This window comes from Apteryx rowi, unplaced genomic scaffold (assembly GCF_003343035.1).
Source record: "Apteryx rowi isolate R43461 unplaced genomic scaffold, aptRow1 scaffold_157, whole genome shotgun sequence".
Lineage (NCBI taxonomy): Eukaryota > Metazoa > Chordata > Aves > Apterygiformes > Apterygidae > Apteryx > Apteryx rowi.
This window is the reverse complement of record NW_020447830.1, coordinates 1,451,067-1,467,237: the sequence shown is the minus strand read 5'-3', so window position 1 is coordinate 1,467,237 and position 16,171 is coordinate 1,451,067. Positions and strand designations below refer to the sequence as shown.

The following is a 16,171-nucleotide window of genomic DNA, read 5'->3' as shown; positions in this document are numbered from 1 at the left end:
TCTATCTGGCAGTACAGATAAGAACTTGATGAATACAGTGCCACTTAACAGAATTTCTTGTGATGAAGGATAGCCAACTAGTAGCTGGATAATATTCATTATTTGTACTTCACACCTAAAATGAAATAATTTCAGAACAGCCCAGCGTGCTGTACAGTGCTCCTTACTGCACCGATATGAAAGAACAGAAACAACTTGAAACATTGGAATGGCAAACGAGGACAAATTCCCCTCACAGCAGTTTCCACAAAGCCGAGAAACAACCCGTATGTATCACTGTGTTTCCTCTAAGGGCTGCAGCAACACCAATTGTCTCCTATTCCTGACAGCATGTTCAAGGCTATTTCTCCTCTGGTTTTCATGAGGCTTCCTGTGGTCACACTCCAAGACAAAGTTGTCCACGCTCCAAGCTGGTCAGCCAGTAAGGCTCATCTCAAAACAGGATTTCTGTACAAGAGTATTTCTCCTTTTCCTCTCATTGGTCAGATCCATTGAAGACCGCTGTCTGCAACTAGGACTAGGAGAAAAGAAAATTTCAGGTCAGATTAAATATCTCATCCATATAGATGGAGGTCCCATTTCAGACAAGAGGTGCCTCAGAAAATCCTGCAAGAAACCTCACAGTAGATGGTCATCTTAAAGTCTGAACTATAAGAAAGGCTCTTATGAGTCTGGAGAAATTAAAGGACCTGAAGCGAGATTCTGCATATTCCTTCTAAATACTTTTTAAGTATTTGCCATTACAAGTCCAGATATGCAGGCATATCAGTGTCCCATTATGAAGCTCTCAGACACAAAATCTTTTTTAATAACCATGCCATGTGTTTCAGGTGTGGCAAACTTTTCCAGCTCTGTTGAGTTATGCTCCATATTTACACCCAAGATCACAAGTGGATGACAAACATTTTTCTCCCCCTGTTATGCAATGATGAACATTTACATGTGATCTGTTCCTCCAAGTTGAGCAACAGCATCATCCCAAATTCTTAGCCACATGCATTCATGGCTTTTGTATCTAGTTTTGCTCAGCGAGATCACTTAATACTTTTAGCTAATGTTGTTGAGTCACAGGACTATCGATATATCCATCTTTTGTTTCCAGAATATTATACTGGCGGTGATTCAAGCAGAATTGAAACTTTCCAACCGAGAAAGCAGAAAAGTTGTAGAACAAGACTTCATACTCTGTGTGGATATTAGAAAGACACCTTGATTTATCTTAATAAGTAACATTATACATAATACTTGTTCTCCATTAAATAGTGCTTGGTGCCTGAGTCACAGGAAAGAAAATATTCATGTTCACCTGCACAGAGTTCCTCACTTCCCCAGTACCAAGACTGAGCGTAAAATCATCTATACCTCAATTTGTATTTTTGAGAAAGCATACTTATCTCTGAGAGAAAGGAAAGTAAGGCTAAGAAAGTTTTTATAAAATACTACATAAACACTGGGTTTACATTTTTTTTTTTACTGCATCTTTTAAAGCAAAGATCTGTTCCAAAATATGCATAATTCCTCACACATCTTAAGATGTACCTATCTAGATGGGTTTGTTTCTCTAATAAAGCTTTCTTTTAGTGTCTCAGTTTGGAAACTCTTACCTACCAAAAGTATTTGAGGGAAGAGAACGGGTTGCTATGCAGCCAACCCCCCCCTCCAAAAAAAAACATATTATAACATGAAGCAGAACTTGTATTTATGTTGTTTCAAGTTGTAGAGAACTATTTTCCATAAAATATTCCTGATTTTATTAACACCAGACAGGAATGGTACAACACTCTAATTGACTAGAGGGCTGGATAGACGGACTTAAAGTTAAGGGGAAAAAAAAATTCAGATTTTCAGCCTTCACACTCTTGGTCTTCAGAAATAAGGTCAATATGCAAAAAAGGAAACAAGAGCTTTGTTATTGAAAGGAACATGCTAACTCTACAGCTATATTTTGACAAAATGATTGCTGAGAGGATAGACATTACAAATAGAAATAACTGTAAAAGCAAGAAGAATGGTTAAATTCTAGACACAGGGCATAAAGAAAAGAAAACACATACTAAATAAGAACAGATTTTATGGAAAAGATATTACTCCTCTCTGACAAGCAAGATAAACTGCATATGCGTATACATAGGCACGTACGTTTCAGGCAGTCACTTAAAAACTTAAAATTGGATCCTCAGATAACTCCTCAATAAAGATGTGTGAAAGCAAGCTTTAAATTTGCTTCATGATTAAGTCACGTGGACAGAGGTCTCCCATGTACTTTGCTCCCAGGTGAAGAACTAGTCAAGGAATCGGTTAGTACAGATGAGATGGGTTAGCCCAGATGAGATGAGAAAATCCGTGCTTGGTCCGAGAAACCCTTTCTAACGAAAGCTCTGTCAGAAACGCAGCCACTCGTGCACCAGTTGACCCTAAGCCCACCAGGAAATGCTAATAGCAGAAAGGAGATACAGTTCCCTTATTCCCTCCATTTTTTTCTCCTCGTAAGCCAAGTACATTTGGACATGCTCTTACTAGAAGAAACTCTGCAGCCGTCAGGATAGAAACAAGATTGATTAATGAATAGACTGGAGAAAAGCAGGGAAAGAACTTTGTTTTTTAAAGTCCAGACTGAACTGACAGTTTCTTTTTGTGGAGAGTTGGAGCACCACAGCTAATTGTTTTGAGATAGCTAGAGGGCATTTCCTTGTATAAATACAGTGCAAAGTTATTAAGCCTTGGTAACAGAAGAAACCTAACAGCAGCCAAAGTTTTTCCAGCAGAGGTAGGAAATACTAACTCAATGATGTCATCACATCAATTCCTTCAACATTTTGTAGGGAGCTCTTGAAACATAGTAGTTTCCTCCAGGTTTAAACATTTTATTTTTATGAATTGCCCTGATATTTAAAATTTAAGAAATTCAGGCTATCATGAGTACACAGCTTTGGTCTGCACCATTTGGTATTGGCTGGGCTCTGAGTGGTTTCCATCATGAACAGACATTGAGCTGGAGACAGAATCACCCTCTGGCAATCCAGAGCAGCCCTGGGGCCACACAGAGTCATATTTTTGTGAAGACGACAAATAGATCATTTGTGTTGCACTTCTTATTCTGTTCATTACTCAGTAACTTTAAAGTATCTCTATTTTATAGATGAGAAAAATAATATACATTCTTTTTCTAAACAGCTTTGATATCTATGGATAAAAAGATAAGAATAAGGTGCTATTTTATACTTTGTAACAACATCAGTAGGTTATGTGGTGGTGACCATTAAAGCCTACAGACTGCCACTTCTAGTATTTAGTAGCTTAATACCTGCAACATACCTCCAGGATACCTGTATGTTTATCTGCAAGCACTTGTCTTAGATAAATATTAAACCATGTAAGATAAGTGGATTGCTCCATTTCCTCTATTTACAAATGAGCACGTGCATAAGATGGCATAAAATTCAGAAGTAAGCTGCTAAGAGGGGGTGAAAAAAAAAGTTACCTTTGCTAGACCACACTTCCTCTTTGATGAAAGGCAGTTCATCCTTAAGGCTTCTCTTGTCTGTAGATTAAAAAAAAAAGATTAAATGGAACAGTCTCTCAAAGTGTATAAAATCATCAAATAATCAAGGATAGGTGTTGAAGTGACCCGAGTACCTTTCTATCCAGAAGTGTCCCAAACAACAGGATGAAGAAACCCTAGAAAATTGCAAAAGAATTAACAAAAACAGCATAAACACATGATATTTCTTAAATGCTTCTAGATTGTTGTTTCCCTATGGAGAGATGAAATAATATTTTTGTCAATGTAATAAATCTCATCACCTATGACTTAGGTAATTGCAATGTTCAAAATGAGCTTATACACCCCAGGTCACATAGACTCTCCTGGAACGTCAAGAATGAATATATAATCCATGTTTAATCTCATTACGAACAGGACTGATGGGTTACATACCAGAATTTTTTCAACCCACTTAATAGCAGTATTAGCCAAGAAGATCTAAGAAAATCTGGACATACAGTGGTATGTCAGGTAACATTGACTTTTACATTAAAGAGTTAAATGAAATTATCTTCAATGGTAAGTGAGAATCTTCTGTATATTTTTGCAGTTAATGGACATTAACCATGGTATTTTGTTTTCAGTATAACCAAACATTCTAATTCTTCCTTTGATTTTACACCTACTGGTTCGTTTTCACTACCCATCTGCATCTACTGTGTCAATTCAGGATGTCTGGTGTGCCTACCATGTAAAATAGTTAAGCTGAAAGGAAAGCTTAGAGCCAGTTTTTCATGCATGCTGCATGTTGCCAACCCCTCTTAGATGGCCYACCTTTTCCCAAGCTCAGCAAAGGTACAGCACGCACTATTATATATGTTTACCTGGAAGGCGTTAAGTAGTGCAAATGTAACATGGAACGCGAGAGAGCTTTTATCAACAGTCGTCGCTAATCCAAACCCCCAGGTGAGGCCTAAAACAGGCGTCAGGAGGGCAACGTTTTTGCTGATTCGGATCATGTTGCTCAAATCTCGTGACCTGCAACCTTCTCCGACAGAGGACCTTCCTGTCTTCACCACAACCACCAACACCACCATCAGATTCACAGCAACAATACTCAGAGCAGGTACAACGAAGGCCAACAGGGCTTTGGTCTCATACCAATTGAGCCAGCAGGCTTCAGCCCTTAAATACCCATTCCTTGGTTCAGTAACAGCAACAGTGAGGACAGATATGACTAAAGGACATCCATATCCAATAGAGAATGCTGTAGCTATGAACACAGATCTTGTTATCTTAAAAAAAACTAATAACAATCCATAGAGAATAAGGAGGCCCAGGCTAAACATCCAAAAAAACAAGGCAAGATAGAAAAAGTGAAGAAAAAAAGTGGCAGCTACACACAGCTGGTAGTTTCGGGCTGTATCATGCACAATAGCTGCTAAAATGAACAGAATGTCAGCAATGAGAAGCGATGTAGCTATGTTCACTAAACAAAAATGGCGCATGTAAGTTATTTCAGTTTTTGTAACGTGATGCCAGACAACAATCTCAATGGTAAGGCACAGAGCCAAGCTGAAAATTGAGAGGCCTAACCCCACACACGTAATGTAATCCAGCACTGCACTTCGTAACTTGGCGGGTGACATAAGAATGGAGAAGGATTTGAACGTCTGGCGGTGATACTTGCAGAAGCAAACAACACTGCTGACGTCATCTGACTTAATCTGGCACGCTCTGTCATCCCATCTCCTTTCAGCAGAGTGCCACCCAACACACTGAGCTTTGACACTTTCCAGTTTATTGATCTTTTCAAAGGTAAGCAAAATATGCTGAAGTTCTTCTGGCAGAGCCACTGATAAAACCATTCCATTCACAAAAACAGGGTCCAAATGGCTGGTTTCTATAATGGCCCCAAGAGTTGGAAATGCGATGCTGATGGCTTTGGAAGTTTTAGATAGCTTCAGAAGTTCTTCTTCTGGAATGAACACATGCCCAGTGATATTGTCTGAGTTGAACTCCATAGAAAAATCAAAGCTTTTCCCTGCAGTATTTTTATGTATGCTGTAGCCTTTTGTAGAAATAAATTGTTCCTGTACACTTTCTGACCCATTTGTTAGAAGAAGTTTTCCAGCAAATAAGTTCACCGAGTCCAGTAATACTGAACTAGCATTCCTATCCCTTACAAAGGCCCAGCTGGAAACGATGGAGCTATTGAGAACATGGTTTGCTATTCTGCTGTAACTCTGAAACAGACAAGAAAAAATAAGTCATTTTCAATGTTAAATGAAACAAGTTGTAGTAATTCAGTGGCAGAGTCTCCAGAAAGGCTCATTTAATTTAAAGAGTGTTTTTTTTTCAAAGGGGTGTGTTCCCTTTACAGTAAGCACAGGTTCCCATGACCTATGCCAGCCACACCCAAACATCTCATTGAGGTGAGTCACTGCCAGAATTTTCCTTCCCTCTTCACATCATGCTCAAAAGATGCTTAGTATAAATAGTATAAAGCAAAAGTCAGGACACTTAAATTCTATTTCATAGTCTGACCCATTTGGCAACTCTGCTCATTTCCCCCTCCCTACATTTCTTCCCCCACCTCTCTGCTTTCTGAGCTCACCAGGGAGGGATTTCTGTTTTCATCACACAACACATGACAACATAGGCGTGGTACTACTTCAACATCTCCAAGGCTGCCTTCTCTACAATGTTATACTTTAAAAATAAATTCTTCCCTGTACTGGTCTCCCATGTTTACAGCAGCTGGTGCAACCTTTTATTTTTAAAGAAAGCAAATTCCAACTCTAGCTGAAGCTGAGGATTTCCACCATACATGAGTAGGTCACATTTTCTGACTACAAAAAATGGCCCTCTTTGGAAACTATTTCCAGGTCATCTCTCTGTAACTTGCAGTCAGCACTTCATTGGATAATGTCTATAAGAAAGAAACACTGTATGGATGCTCTGTCAAGCTTGGAAACATCCTCTTGAAGCCCATAAAAGGAAATACCTGCATTTTTCCCCTACTGACTTTCCCTGATAACTCCCGGGAGATCTGCTTTAGCAAGTCCACTATATCAGCAATATTTCCTGGAATAGCTGGTGAAGACAAGATATCTGGAATAATGCATGAAAAATCAGCTTGGCAGTTCTCATTCCCATGGTCATCAGCACCAGAATATTTTGCTCCATCTCCAGGCTTCATTGGGCTTCCTTTCCCCACAAAAGGGAGGTGTCCTCCAGCAAAACTAACGTGTTCTTCAGGGTTCAGAAAGGGTCCATGTTCAGAGATTCTCTGGAGGGAGGAAAATAAATTGAGAGAATTAACAAACAGAATGAGATTATGGGGCTACTGCTACAACGCTGGGGTGTGCAATGAATGTGCTGGAAGGCCTGAAACCCAAGATCAAGAGCTATTTATCAACTACAAAGAATGCCTTGCCTGCACAACACACATGAAGGAAGGTGTAACAAGAACTAATGTGTTATCCTTGAAATGACCTCAAAAAAGTTCTTTATTTTACAGGGAATTTACCACAAATCATCTAATTATTACACACATTTGTCTTGCTGGTTTCTCAGGTTCACCCAAGTATATCATCATCTTGGCTTACAAACGCAAAGGACTTTAGCCAAAGTGAATAAGGCAACTTCATTTCTGAATTGTTTCCACACAGGAATCTCCCAGGTACCAACTCATTTACCATCACTTCATTTAAGATGAAGTCAAAGCATGTTACCACGGTGACAAGTATCCTAGGATCCCATCTTTTTCCCTTTGCTCAAGATTTAAAGGATATGTGGGTGAAAGGGCCTTTGCAAGAAGTTATGACCATTGCTGAAGTAGATGCATAGCAGTTACATCACCTGAAAAAGTGACTGAATATCCAGATTCGCACAAGCATCTGTGAACATTTGCCACTTTTTGTCTTTGCAGACAAAGCTCGTCTCCCCATGGAAGGAAGGAGAACAAGGCTGAACACAAACATCTCTGTTATCTTTGCAGGGAATGAGGCTTACACACCCATCTGGAAAATAAATCAAGCAGGTATTGTTCTAAGGTATATGACAGAATACCATGGTCCATAGGGGTGAGTATCAACCACAGATAACACTTCAAAAAAAATAAGACACTGAACTACTCACTGTACCTTGTTGATTACCAGCCTTTGATTCTTTACTGAGAACCTGAAAAATAAGGAAAAGTAGAATGTGTACACTGAATGTTAAAAATGAAGAAAAAGAAAAAAAGAGGACTTCTTGGCACAAACTAGGAAAGCAATTTCAAGGGGAACTAGTGGACTGAATAGCACATGCCACCATAGCAGCAAAGTCAAAAAGCCTGTATTAGGCTTAAGCTCTCAAGTATTCTTATGTTGATGCATAAGGATTTGTTTGTGTCTTTTGCCAGAAGATAAAACTACAGTGGTATAGAATATCAACAGTTGCTTTGCTCCTCTTTTGACTGGAAAACAACTCACTGAGCTGGGGGTACTGCAGGCAGGGCCAGTTGCTGGGAGGGTATATAGGACAGCCAGATTCCTTCTAGGATGGCTGATCGGACCTGGCTTTCACTGCTTCATCAAATGATTTATCATCTACCACCAGACAGGCTGAGGATTGACTCTTGCCAGTCAAACCGTGTTAGTCTGCAATAAAGCTTAGCTATATGATGCCTTTGAAACCACATTGTTATTGCTTGGTAGTGTAGGCTGAATTTCTAACACTCCAAGAGTTAGGTCAGTTGGTGTGCTTGGAAGTATTTTCTCCTCAGTCCCTGCTGTCCTCCCAGACTTCTTGATCTGCCCAATCCTCTCCCTGCAAGCAGGGTTTTTCCACCCTGAAAGYCCACTTTTACCAGCAGAGCTGTCCAAGCCATTGCAACACCTAGCCCTTAGTGAGAGAGACAATTCTGAATAAACCAGGGTGAGTCAGTGCTTTCTCTTCTCCCACCAGATTAAGCGTTGCAGACTTCTGTGCCAGACAGCAGAGCACCCGCCGGTGCTTTGTGGTTTGCAGGGTTCGGCGTCCCGGCTTCGTTTGCTGACTCACCCCGGCAGCGCCGCGCGACTCGGCCAGGAGGGACCGCACAGCCCAAAGGACCAGGCACTGGACTAGCCTCCGAGCCATTGCCGCGCACCTACTGCTTTCCTCCTGGAAGACAGGTGCGTTAAACAAGATGACACCTCTGTTGGCACTTTTGACCAGAATCCAGTCGCTAGTAAGACAGCAGCTAAACCCGTCCCAAAGACTGTCCTTACCGGGCTCACAGGGTGGTTTTCAGACATTTAACACGTATTAGTTTCTTACTGACAAATACAAATGAGTTGTGAGCCTTTCCTTAAATAAGTTTGGTCAACACTGGAAGCTGCCACACTAACAGTTTACTGTAAACTGTGACGTGAAGAGCTTATTAAAACACTTCAGCCCGTGGGCCCCTTTGGAAGTGATTTAACGGGGCCTTTTCTGCGCAGCGTCCAACTCTGTGGCTCCCCTCAGGCAGTCACCGATGCGAACTGCCACGCAGGATAGCCGGAAAGCTCGGGCCCTCGAGGCTCGGATATCAAATTAAAACGATCGCGTGCGGACACGGCCGCCAGCAGGTGCCACCCGGACGCTGCCGAAGGAAGGCCCTTTCCGCTCGCCGCGGCCAGCTTTGATCCAGCGCAACCCAAATCATGCGGAGGTTGCAGGCAGCCGCRCTGCCGCCTGCTGACCTGCGGGAACGCCCAGCCTTTCCCATCCCCGTGATTACATCCAYGAAACCAGGATCAGACCGAAGTCGCGCGTCATTTGCCCTGCAGGAGAATTCAGGCCTCTGCCTCCCCCAGCATTTCTTACGGTTCTTGGTAAAAGCTTATTACCCTGAGACGCAGCTTGTTACAGGCATACAAGCTTGGGGGGGGAGATAATCCAGGAAAGGAAACGAGGAAAAGTAATGTGTTGCATAAAATCTGATTATTAGCAGATGCCATACATGCCCAGAGTCAGCTACAAGGGCAAAAGCGACAGCTGCTGCAGATTTGACAGAGAGGAGACACTGACCTTTAATCACGGGATGTTTTAGCAGATTAAGCCATGATCTAAAAAAATAAAATACATAAGATGTGTGAGCTAAAATACTAAAGCAGGAGACAAATGCAAGATAACAAAGGAGGATAACAGCTGGATTTCGGGAGGTACACACACAACAAGGCTACTCACATCAGGGTTTTARTAGGAGCCACTCACATTTCTTCAAGGTAAGTATCGATTAGCACAGAGGATGTTCAAATAGGAGTCCTGCATTGATGGAACACAGAGGTATTCTTGTATTCAGGATATTCCAAATTCTAACCCTCTGATGGCATCAAAGGGCAAGACACACAGCTGCTAATTTTAGTAAAAAGGCTTCCTGATTTTAAAGCTAGTGACCATCAGCTCTTCTAAGGAAATAAAATTGATAATGATAAGAGAACTAGAAGAGTACAAGATGTAGCCAGGAAATACCTACAGATTTCAGGTAAGAACTGTACTGACTTCTCTTCTGATTTAAATTTTAAATATTTAAATATTTATCGCTTATTCTCAGCCCTAATTCTATTTCACACCTGGGAATCCTTGAGTTCATTGTGTTTCATCATTAGTAATACATATTCATTTTATATTTAATCACTGATGTAACTCCACCCAGGGCTGTTATCTTTAAGCAAGGTAAAAATCTGGGATAGGTCCAGGTACATAAGACCTATTTAGATAATGACCCATCTACCAGTGAAACATTAATCTGGTTTAGTTRCATTGCTTGACTCATCATGAAACTACCCAGAGTCTCACCACTGTAAGAACACACTGAAATAACCACTAGGCAGCAATACACACTTAAGGCAAAACAAGCAATGCAGCAGCAACTCAGTCACTTTAAGGAAAGAACACGCATATATTGACATGAGCCCATGTGAACGTATACACACCTATTCCTCTCTCTCTCCCTGCCCCTCTTCCCCTTCCCCCCAAATTATGGTACTTCAGATGGAGCAGATAAACCATCTGATGCCATTAACAGAAACACACAGTGAGAAAACAGGGTATCAGACACAGTGATCTCCTGGTCCAACCTCAGGCACTGCATGTTTGTTTGAGAAAGGTCTGTAAGGAGCAGCTGAGTTCTTAATTCAAGGTGCCACAATTGGAAATTATAGCAAATTGACACATCCTTTGGGGAAATTGTCCTCTGGATGAAGGACAGCTTGCACCTCCATTCATCCATCTTTGCTGGGAATTATATTTGAAGGGCAGTGGCAGAAGTACTAGGTTATTATTTTTGCYTCCTTTTTAAAAAGCAGTAAAAATGTTATTCCTACTCTGCTCTCTTCCAGAGGTTTCTGCCCCATCAGGGCAGAGGCATGCAAGCAGCCGAGCTGCCAAAAACCTTTCATGTGGAAGGGACTTGCCACTCGGAGAATACTTCCATTCCCCCTGGTATCTCCTACCCAGCTCAGGAGGTTGTCACCAGCTGCTGATCCTCCTTCACCAACTAATTTAATTTAGCTATGGCATCCCAGGGRGGCAAAGGTCTCAAGAGGAGGAAGGGGAATGGGTAGCTGGGTGGGATAATGGTTAGGGGAGAGGAAAGAACCTCTTCTTAAAACAGTAAAAGGTGAACTGATCATTTATTTAAAAAGTAATTTATAAACTGGTTACTGTAACATAGCTTTAAATTCAAAGTCCTTATTCTGCTGACTTCTGTTGGTTTAAAATTGAAGTGCAATTGAATCCTAAAAATCATCCCTCCTCCCCTCAATCCTCAAGCACATTTTCTTGGCTCTCAACTTCTGAAAGGATGTACTGCAAGGCAGTGGGATCCAGAGTAATCACAGCAACTGGAGGACTCAGCCCAAGGAGCAACACCTGTGGAAATTACACCCTCAGATTGGCAGAGCCAAGGTCTCTCCATCACCTGGTGTTACAATTTTCCCCTCACGACTACCCTGGAAGACCAAATAGAGTGAAATTTATGGGAAAAGGTATCTTGCATGGAAATTACAAGTGCGTGCTGTGCAAAACAAAAAACTTCACATTGGGTTTGTCATATTCCTCTACTTTATACAAATAAATGTTTCCCTGAAAACTTGCAGACTTGCAAGGGTGTATTTAACTTCATTATCGTTATTATTAAATCCTTTGTTACAGAAACTAGTTTATTACTTTTATGACTTGAATGGCTGTATGGTTAACTTAAAACCCAGACAGTTTAACAGTAAACAATTTAAGTGATAAAATTACAATGGTTTGTGATCTGCTACATAGTTAAGTTAAAATTTTGTAGCAGGAGCCTTAAGAGTTCTCCACACTAGTATGGTCATTTCAGGATAGAAGTTAAAGCTCTTAATTATACAGAAGCTTGAGTGGTATTAGTTATATTTCTAAATGGCTCACATTTGGAAAATGTGAATTTAAATAAAGCAAGTTTTGTGAGGAGAAAGTGATCTTTAGAATAATATTAGCTACAGGGAGTTTGGATTTTCTTAGAAGAGATGACACTGTGATTAGAGACCARTTACAAAACTACAAGCAAAAAGATCAGAGGATAATTAACATGTCTAATTATTTCCATAGATATAGAAGGGAATATAAAAATAAGGAAATAAATGCAAAATAAATATAGTCCAATTAGATTTATTTTAGATTGCAAACAAACCAATTTCACAGTTTCCTTCAATTCCCATGCTGATCTTTTTCAAACAGTTCTGAAAAATGCAGTTTTGTTATGGTACTCACCGTTTCTAGAAGCCTGGGTTCTACCATAAGCAATATTAATACAGTCAGAGATCCCCAAGATACCACAGATGAGTGTCTAACTGTTCATCTGCTGCCATCTTTCTCTGGTCTCACTCTCATGGTCTCATCCAGTATTGGTTGTGCTGATTTATTTAGAGTTTTCCCAGAAGGAAACACCTTGGGCATCAGCCTGCTTTTTTCTTGTCTGACTGGATTAGCACTGAGGAATCTTCAGGTGACGATAAAGGTATTGCATAGTAAATTGACAAAACAAGTTGCAAACACACCTACAAGACTGCCAGACTGCCACCTTTGCCAGGCATGATTCATTTATGTGGACTCCTATGTGGTTTGTACCTCCTCCACTAGGAGAAAAGGTATTTCTGCTCTTCTGTATTTAAGAGATCATCTAGACTTTGGAGAAAAAAAAGAATTGTGATCAATGTTTGGTCAGGTTAATGCATTCACCTACATAAATCAAAAATGACACTACTGATGGTATCTTGTCCTCTATGCACCTAAACAGCTCAGCTAGCAAATTACAATCTTTTCCTTATGGGCTACATCCACAGAAAGGGGGCTAGAGCTTGCAGGTTGAACCATGTGCCACATTCAATGTTGTCTCTCTTGATATTGGCTCACAACCATTCTTAATTTTCTGAGGATTTCCGATAATCAGTAATTTGCAGCAAGTAGTTTATCATATCAAAAAAGCAATTCCTACTGTCCTTTCCACTCACAGGACCATATTAGAAGAATTCCGGTCACGCTAATTTTTTTCCACAATCCTACAATGTGTTTGTCATGAGCTTACAAGGTTTCTTGGACTGATGTTTTTTGTGCTACCATATCTTAAGTCAGTCCTCAGCCACAAGGTAGGTCTCCAGTTTTGGCCTAAAATTAGGTATTATTTACTGTTCATTTTTGATATAACCAGCCTTGCACCTGACATTGGTATCAAGTAGGAATTAAGTCAAGCACTATTAGATGCAGATAAGAGAACAGGGCTGGGGAGGGTAAATGACTTGCCCTTGATACAATACCAGGTAGAGATGAATAAAAAGGTGGCACCTTAGCACTCCTTTAAGTCAGAAGTAAAGGCCAAAGACCAGACCACGTCAAGGTAGGGACATCTGCTTCCAAAGACTTTTTTTAAGGCACCTGGAGGTGTGCCTCCACACATATTCAGAACCTTTGCTATGATGCCAAGAGTGAATACCACTCAATCCTCAAGCACCCTCTCAACCTAAGCAATGTTCCTTGAAGGACGCAAAGGCTGGCATACACTCAAACAGACACACACATGCTTCTCCTAGAAAGGAAGGAGTATAAACCTGAATTCTCTGGGGCTTAGTAGGCTACTCAAACCATGATTTCTCACAAACAAGTTGTCGGCTCCCATGAACGCAGCAGCATCAGTCTCATGCTTCACAAGTTTCTCAAGGCTGTTTGCATTTTTAAAGATGGGAGTTATATGCCTAAGCACCCAAAAGGGAGCGGTTTTGTCTTTTCAGCACTTGTGAAATCCAATTGCCCCAAGATGTACAAGCAGCTGCTTTGACAGGGCTCTGAGAAAGCAAACAGCCATCAGTCAGTAACTTCTTAGAGAACTTTAATAACAGTCAAAAGTAAGGTAGCTGTGAAAAACAGATTTTACCATTTCCCTTTGAAAGAGTTAAGAGACTTCCGTTAAAATATGACTTTAATGAATACAAGGTGTTTAAAAGTTCAACAAATACTTTGCTAAACAACTCAAAGTCAAACCCTGCAACACATCATCAGAAATTTCATTCCCCTAAAGCAACATTAAYGAAAAATATTATCTTAGTGTTGATCGTTTAAATAAAAGAAAGTATAAACACACCTGTACATTTTTCCAAAACTGTAATTAGTATTCAAACAAAAGTTTTTTAAAGAATGTTCTGAAAACTGAATAAAAAAGCTTGTAGTTTGAAAATGCCTGTCCATTGTCCTGCCCTTGTTTGCCTTTTTCCTCATCCATTCTACACCTTTTAAACATACATTAGTCTTTAGACTCCAAGCTCCTCAGACACAGATTATCCTTTACTATATATTTAAGTGATTCAAACATGCTGTCATTTGAACTGTTTAGAAAATTCCCCCTGAGGAAAAATTTCATCTTTAGAAAGCTGGTTTGTCAAGCCCCAAAACATTTAGGCTCAAAAGATCTGTTCAGTTTGTAGCCCCAGATGAGACAGATCCTAGGCACAAATTCTGTGTACGTAAACAAACCAGTATTCATCCACGTTTCCGAGTGGCAACAGGTATCCAAAGAAGTTCTGAAGATGCACAGAAAAGTCAGTTCAGTTCAGAYTAACAAAAATGAAAAAGGAAAGGAACAGGAGTTACTGAGAAGTTAAGACTCCCAGTCACACTTGCTAGACGTAAAGAAAAACCCGAGGCTTTTCAACTGTTTGATTAGTTCTCCTGACAGTCAGAAACCACAGTATTCCAGTGAGTAAATTCAAATCTGAAAGCCTCAAGGAGGGCTATATGAATAATACACACTGCTTCTTTTTCAAACTTCTGCTGCAAAGAATTTAATGACATTAAAAAAAATACTCCTGAACATAAGTGAGCAGACATTTTAACAGGTTTTAAACTTATTTTATTTGCTGGGTTTGGGTAGCATGCATCATTTTACAGCACCGGTAAACAAGTCAGTGAAGCATACTGCTTTTAGGAACTTGTACTGTGGAATGTCTTCAAAACCATTACTCTCTTTCCCTCCACTCCAGTCCATAACACTAGCTGAAGACAAGACAGACATGTATCAGGGCAACTTCCTTATGGCTAAAAATATTCATAGCAGCGACTTTTAAAAGAGGATTTTATTAAATCAAGTCATTGCACTTGGGTCATTTATTGCTATAGCGAACAAAGGCCATTAAATAATTAACACCTTTCATTTGTGGTTTCAACTGATTGTCTTCTTCTGCTTGTCTGCTACAAGCATAAATGCAGACACACAATTTCTGTAGAGTCAACTGTTACAAGATTTGTTTTATGCTCTGATCACAGTGGATGGCTTGTATAACAAAATTTTCTATTCCATTAGGCTCAATTCTTGCTTTTCATTATCTGACTTAGAGGTAAGAATTCTAAATAAAAGTTTAGTGTCTGGCAGAAGTACTACTGCCACACATTATTCCTCAATATAAAGATTTGACTGAAGTCTTCAATTGTGATGCATCTATGCAATTAGAAGTTAAAAGCATTCATACAGAATCAGCTTATGATGTGACTAGCAAACATAACTTAATACCTGCACAGTATATTATTCAATTTTTATTAAAAATGTAAATCAGCCACTGACGGGCATCTTCCAATTGACTTTTTGATGTTTGCTTTTTATGATGTATCAGTTGTAGAAAAAGCATACTCTGAAGAATAACACTTTCATGTCACTTGCTTAAGTGACATACTAAATAATTACTATATTTATGGCTATTCCCATGAATAGAAACAATTATTTCTCTCACCAATGGACTTGTCAACCTGTGTGGCACTCTTTTGCCATTTAAGTTTTGCTAGACCAAAAGGAGGCAAGGTTGTTGCTAACTGAAGCAATGCATTTGACTGGCTTTCTAAAGCTGTATGTTCTGTAATTCTTTATCAGTTAAACACAGCAATAAAAGGAATTTCTTCTCCCATCACTTTGTATGTTATCTGTGTATTATTCTTGTGCACTGTGTTGATCTCAGGGGTTAAAGATAATGGCAATCCACAAGACTTCAACTGCTTTCCATAAAGAATATATGAAAGACAGTCTTGGATGCCAACACAATGCCATCCAAGCAACTGTTCTAATCAATCATTAAAACAGAAAGATGTTATTAAATTTAGAGGTACACAACATACAGAGAAAGTTTATGGCATAAATATATACATATTGAGACCTTCAGAGTA

The 16,171-nt window shown here is 39.9% G+C and overlaps 1 protein-coding gene across 1 annotated transcript; it reads right to left on the bottom strand.

The window, feature by feature from the left end:
• Positions 1-491: 491 nt before the first annotated feature.
• ADGRF4 (adhesion G protein-coupled receptor F4) lies at positions 492-8,611 on the bottom strand. The gene is made up of 8 exons (XM_026059389.1): positions 8,534-8,611; positions 7,633-7,669; positions 7,349-7,509; positions 6,492-6,776; positions 4,369-5,730; positions 3,637-3,678; positions 3,482-3,541; positions 492-517 (listed from the first exon to the last, which is right to left on the bottom strand). Exons 1-8 carry the CDS (start codon positions 8,609-8,611, stop codon positions 512-514), a joined length of 2,031 nt encoding a protein of 676 aa, XP_025915174.1. The 3' UTR covers positions 492-511.
• Positions 8,612-16,171: the final 7,560 nt, after the last annotated feature.

Coding starts and splice junctions, on each gene's coding strand:
- ADGRF4 (XM_026059389.1), bottom strand. CDS start 8,611: ATGGCTCGGAGGCTAGTCCAGTGCCTGGTCCTTTGGGCTGTGCGGTCC. Junction 6,777..7,348: donor ATATTCAGTCACTTTTTCAG/GTGATGTAACTG, acceptor TCCTCCCTCCAG/AGAATCTCTGAACATGGACC. Junction 3,679..4,368: donor CACTACTTAACGCCTTCCAG/GTAAACATATAT, acceptor GCAATTTTCTAG/GGTTTCTTCATCCTGTTGTT.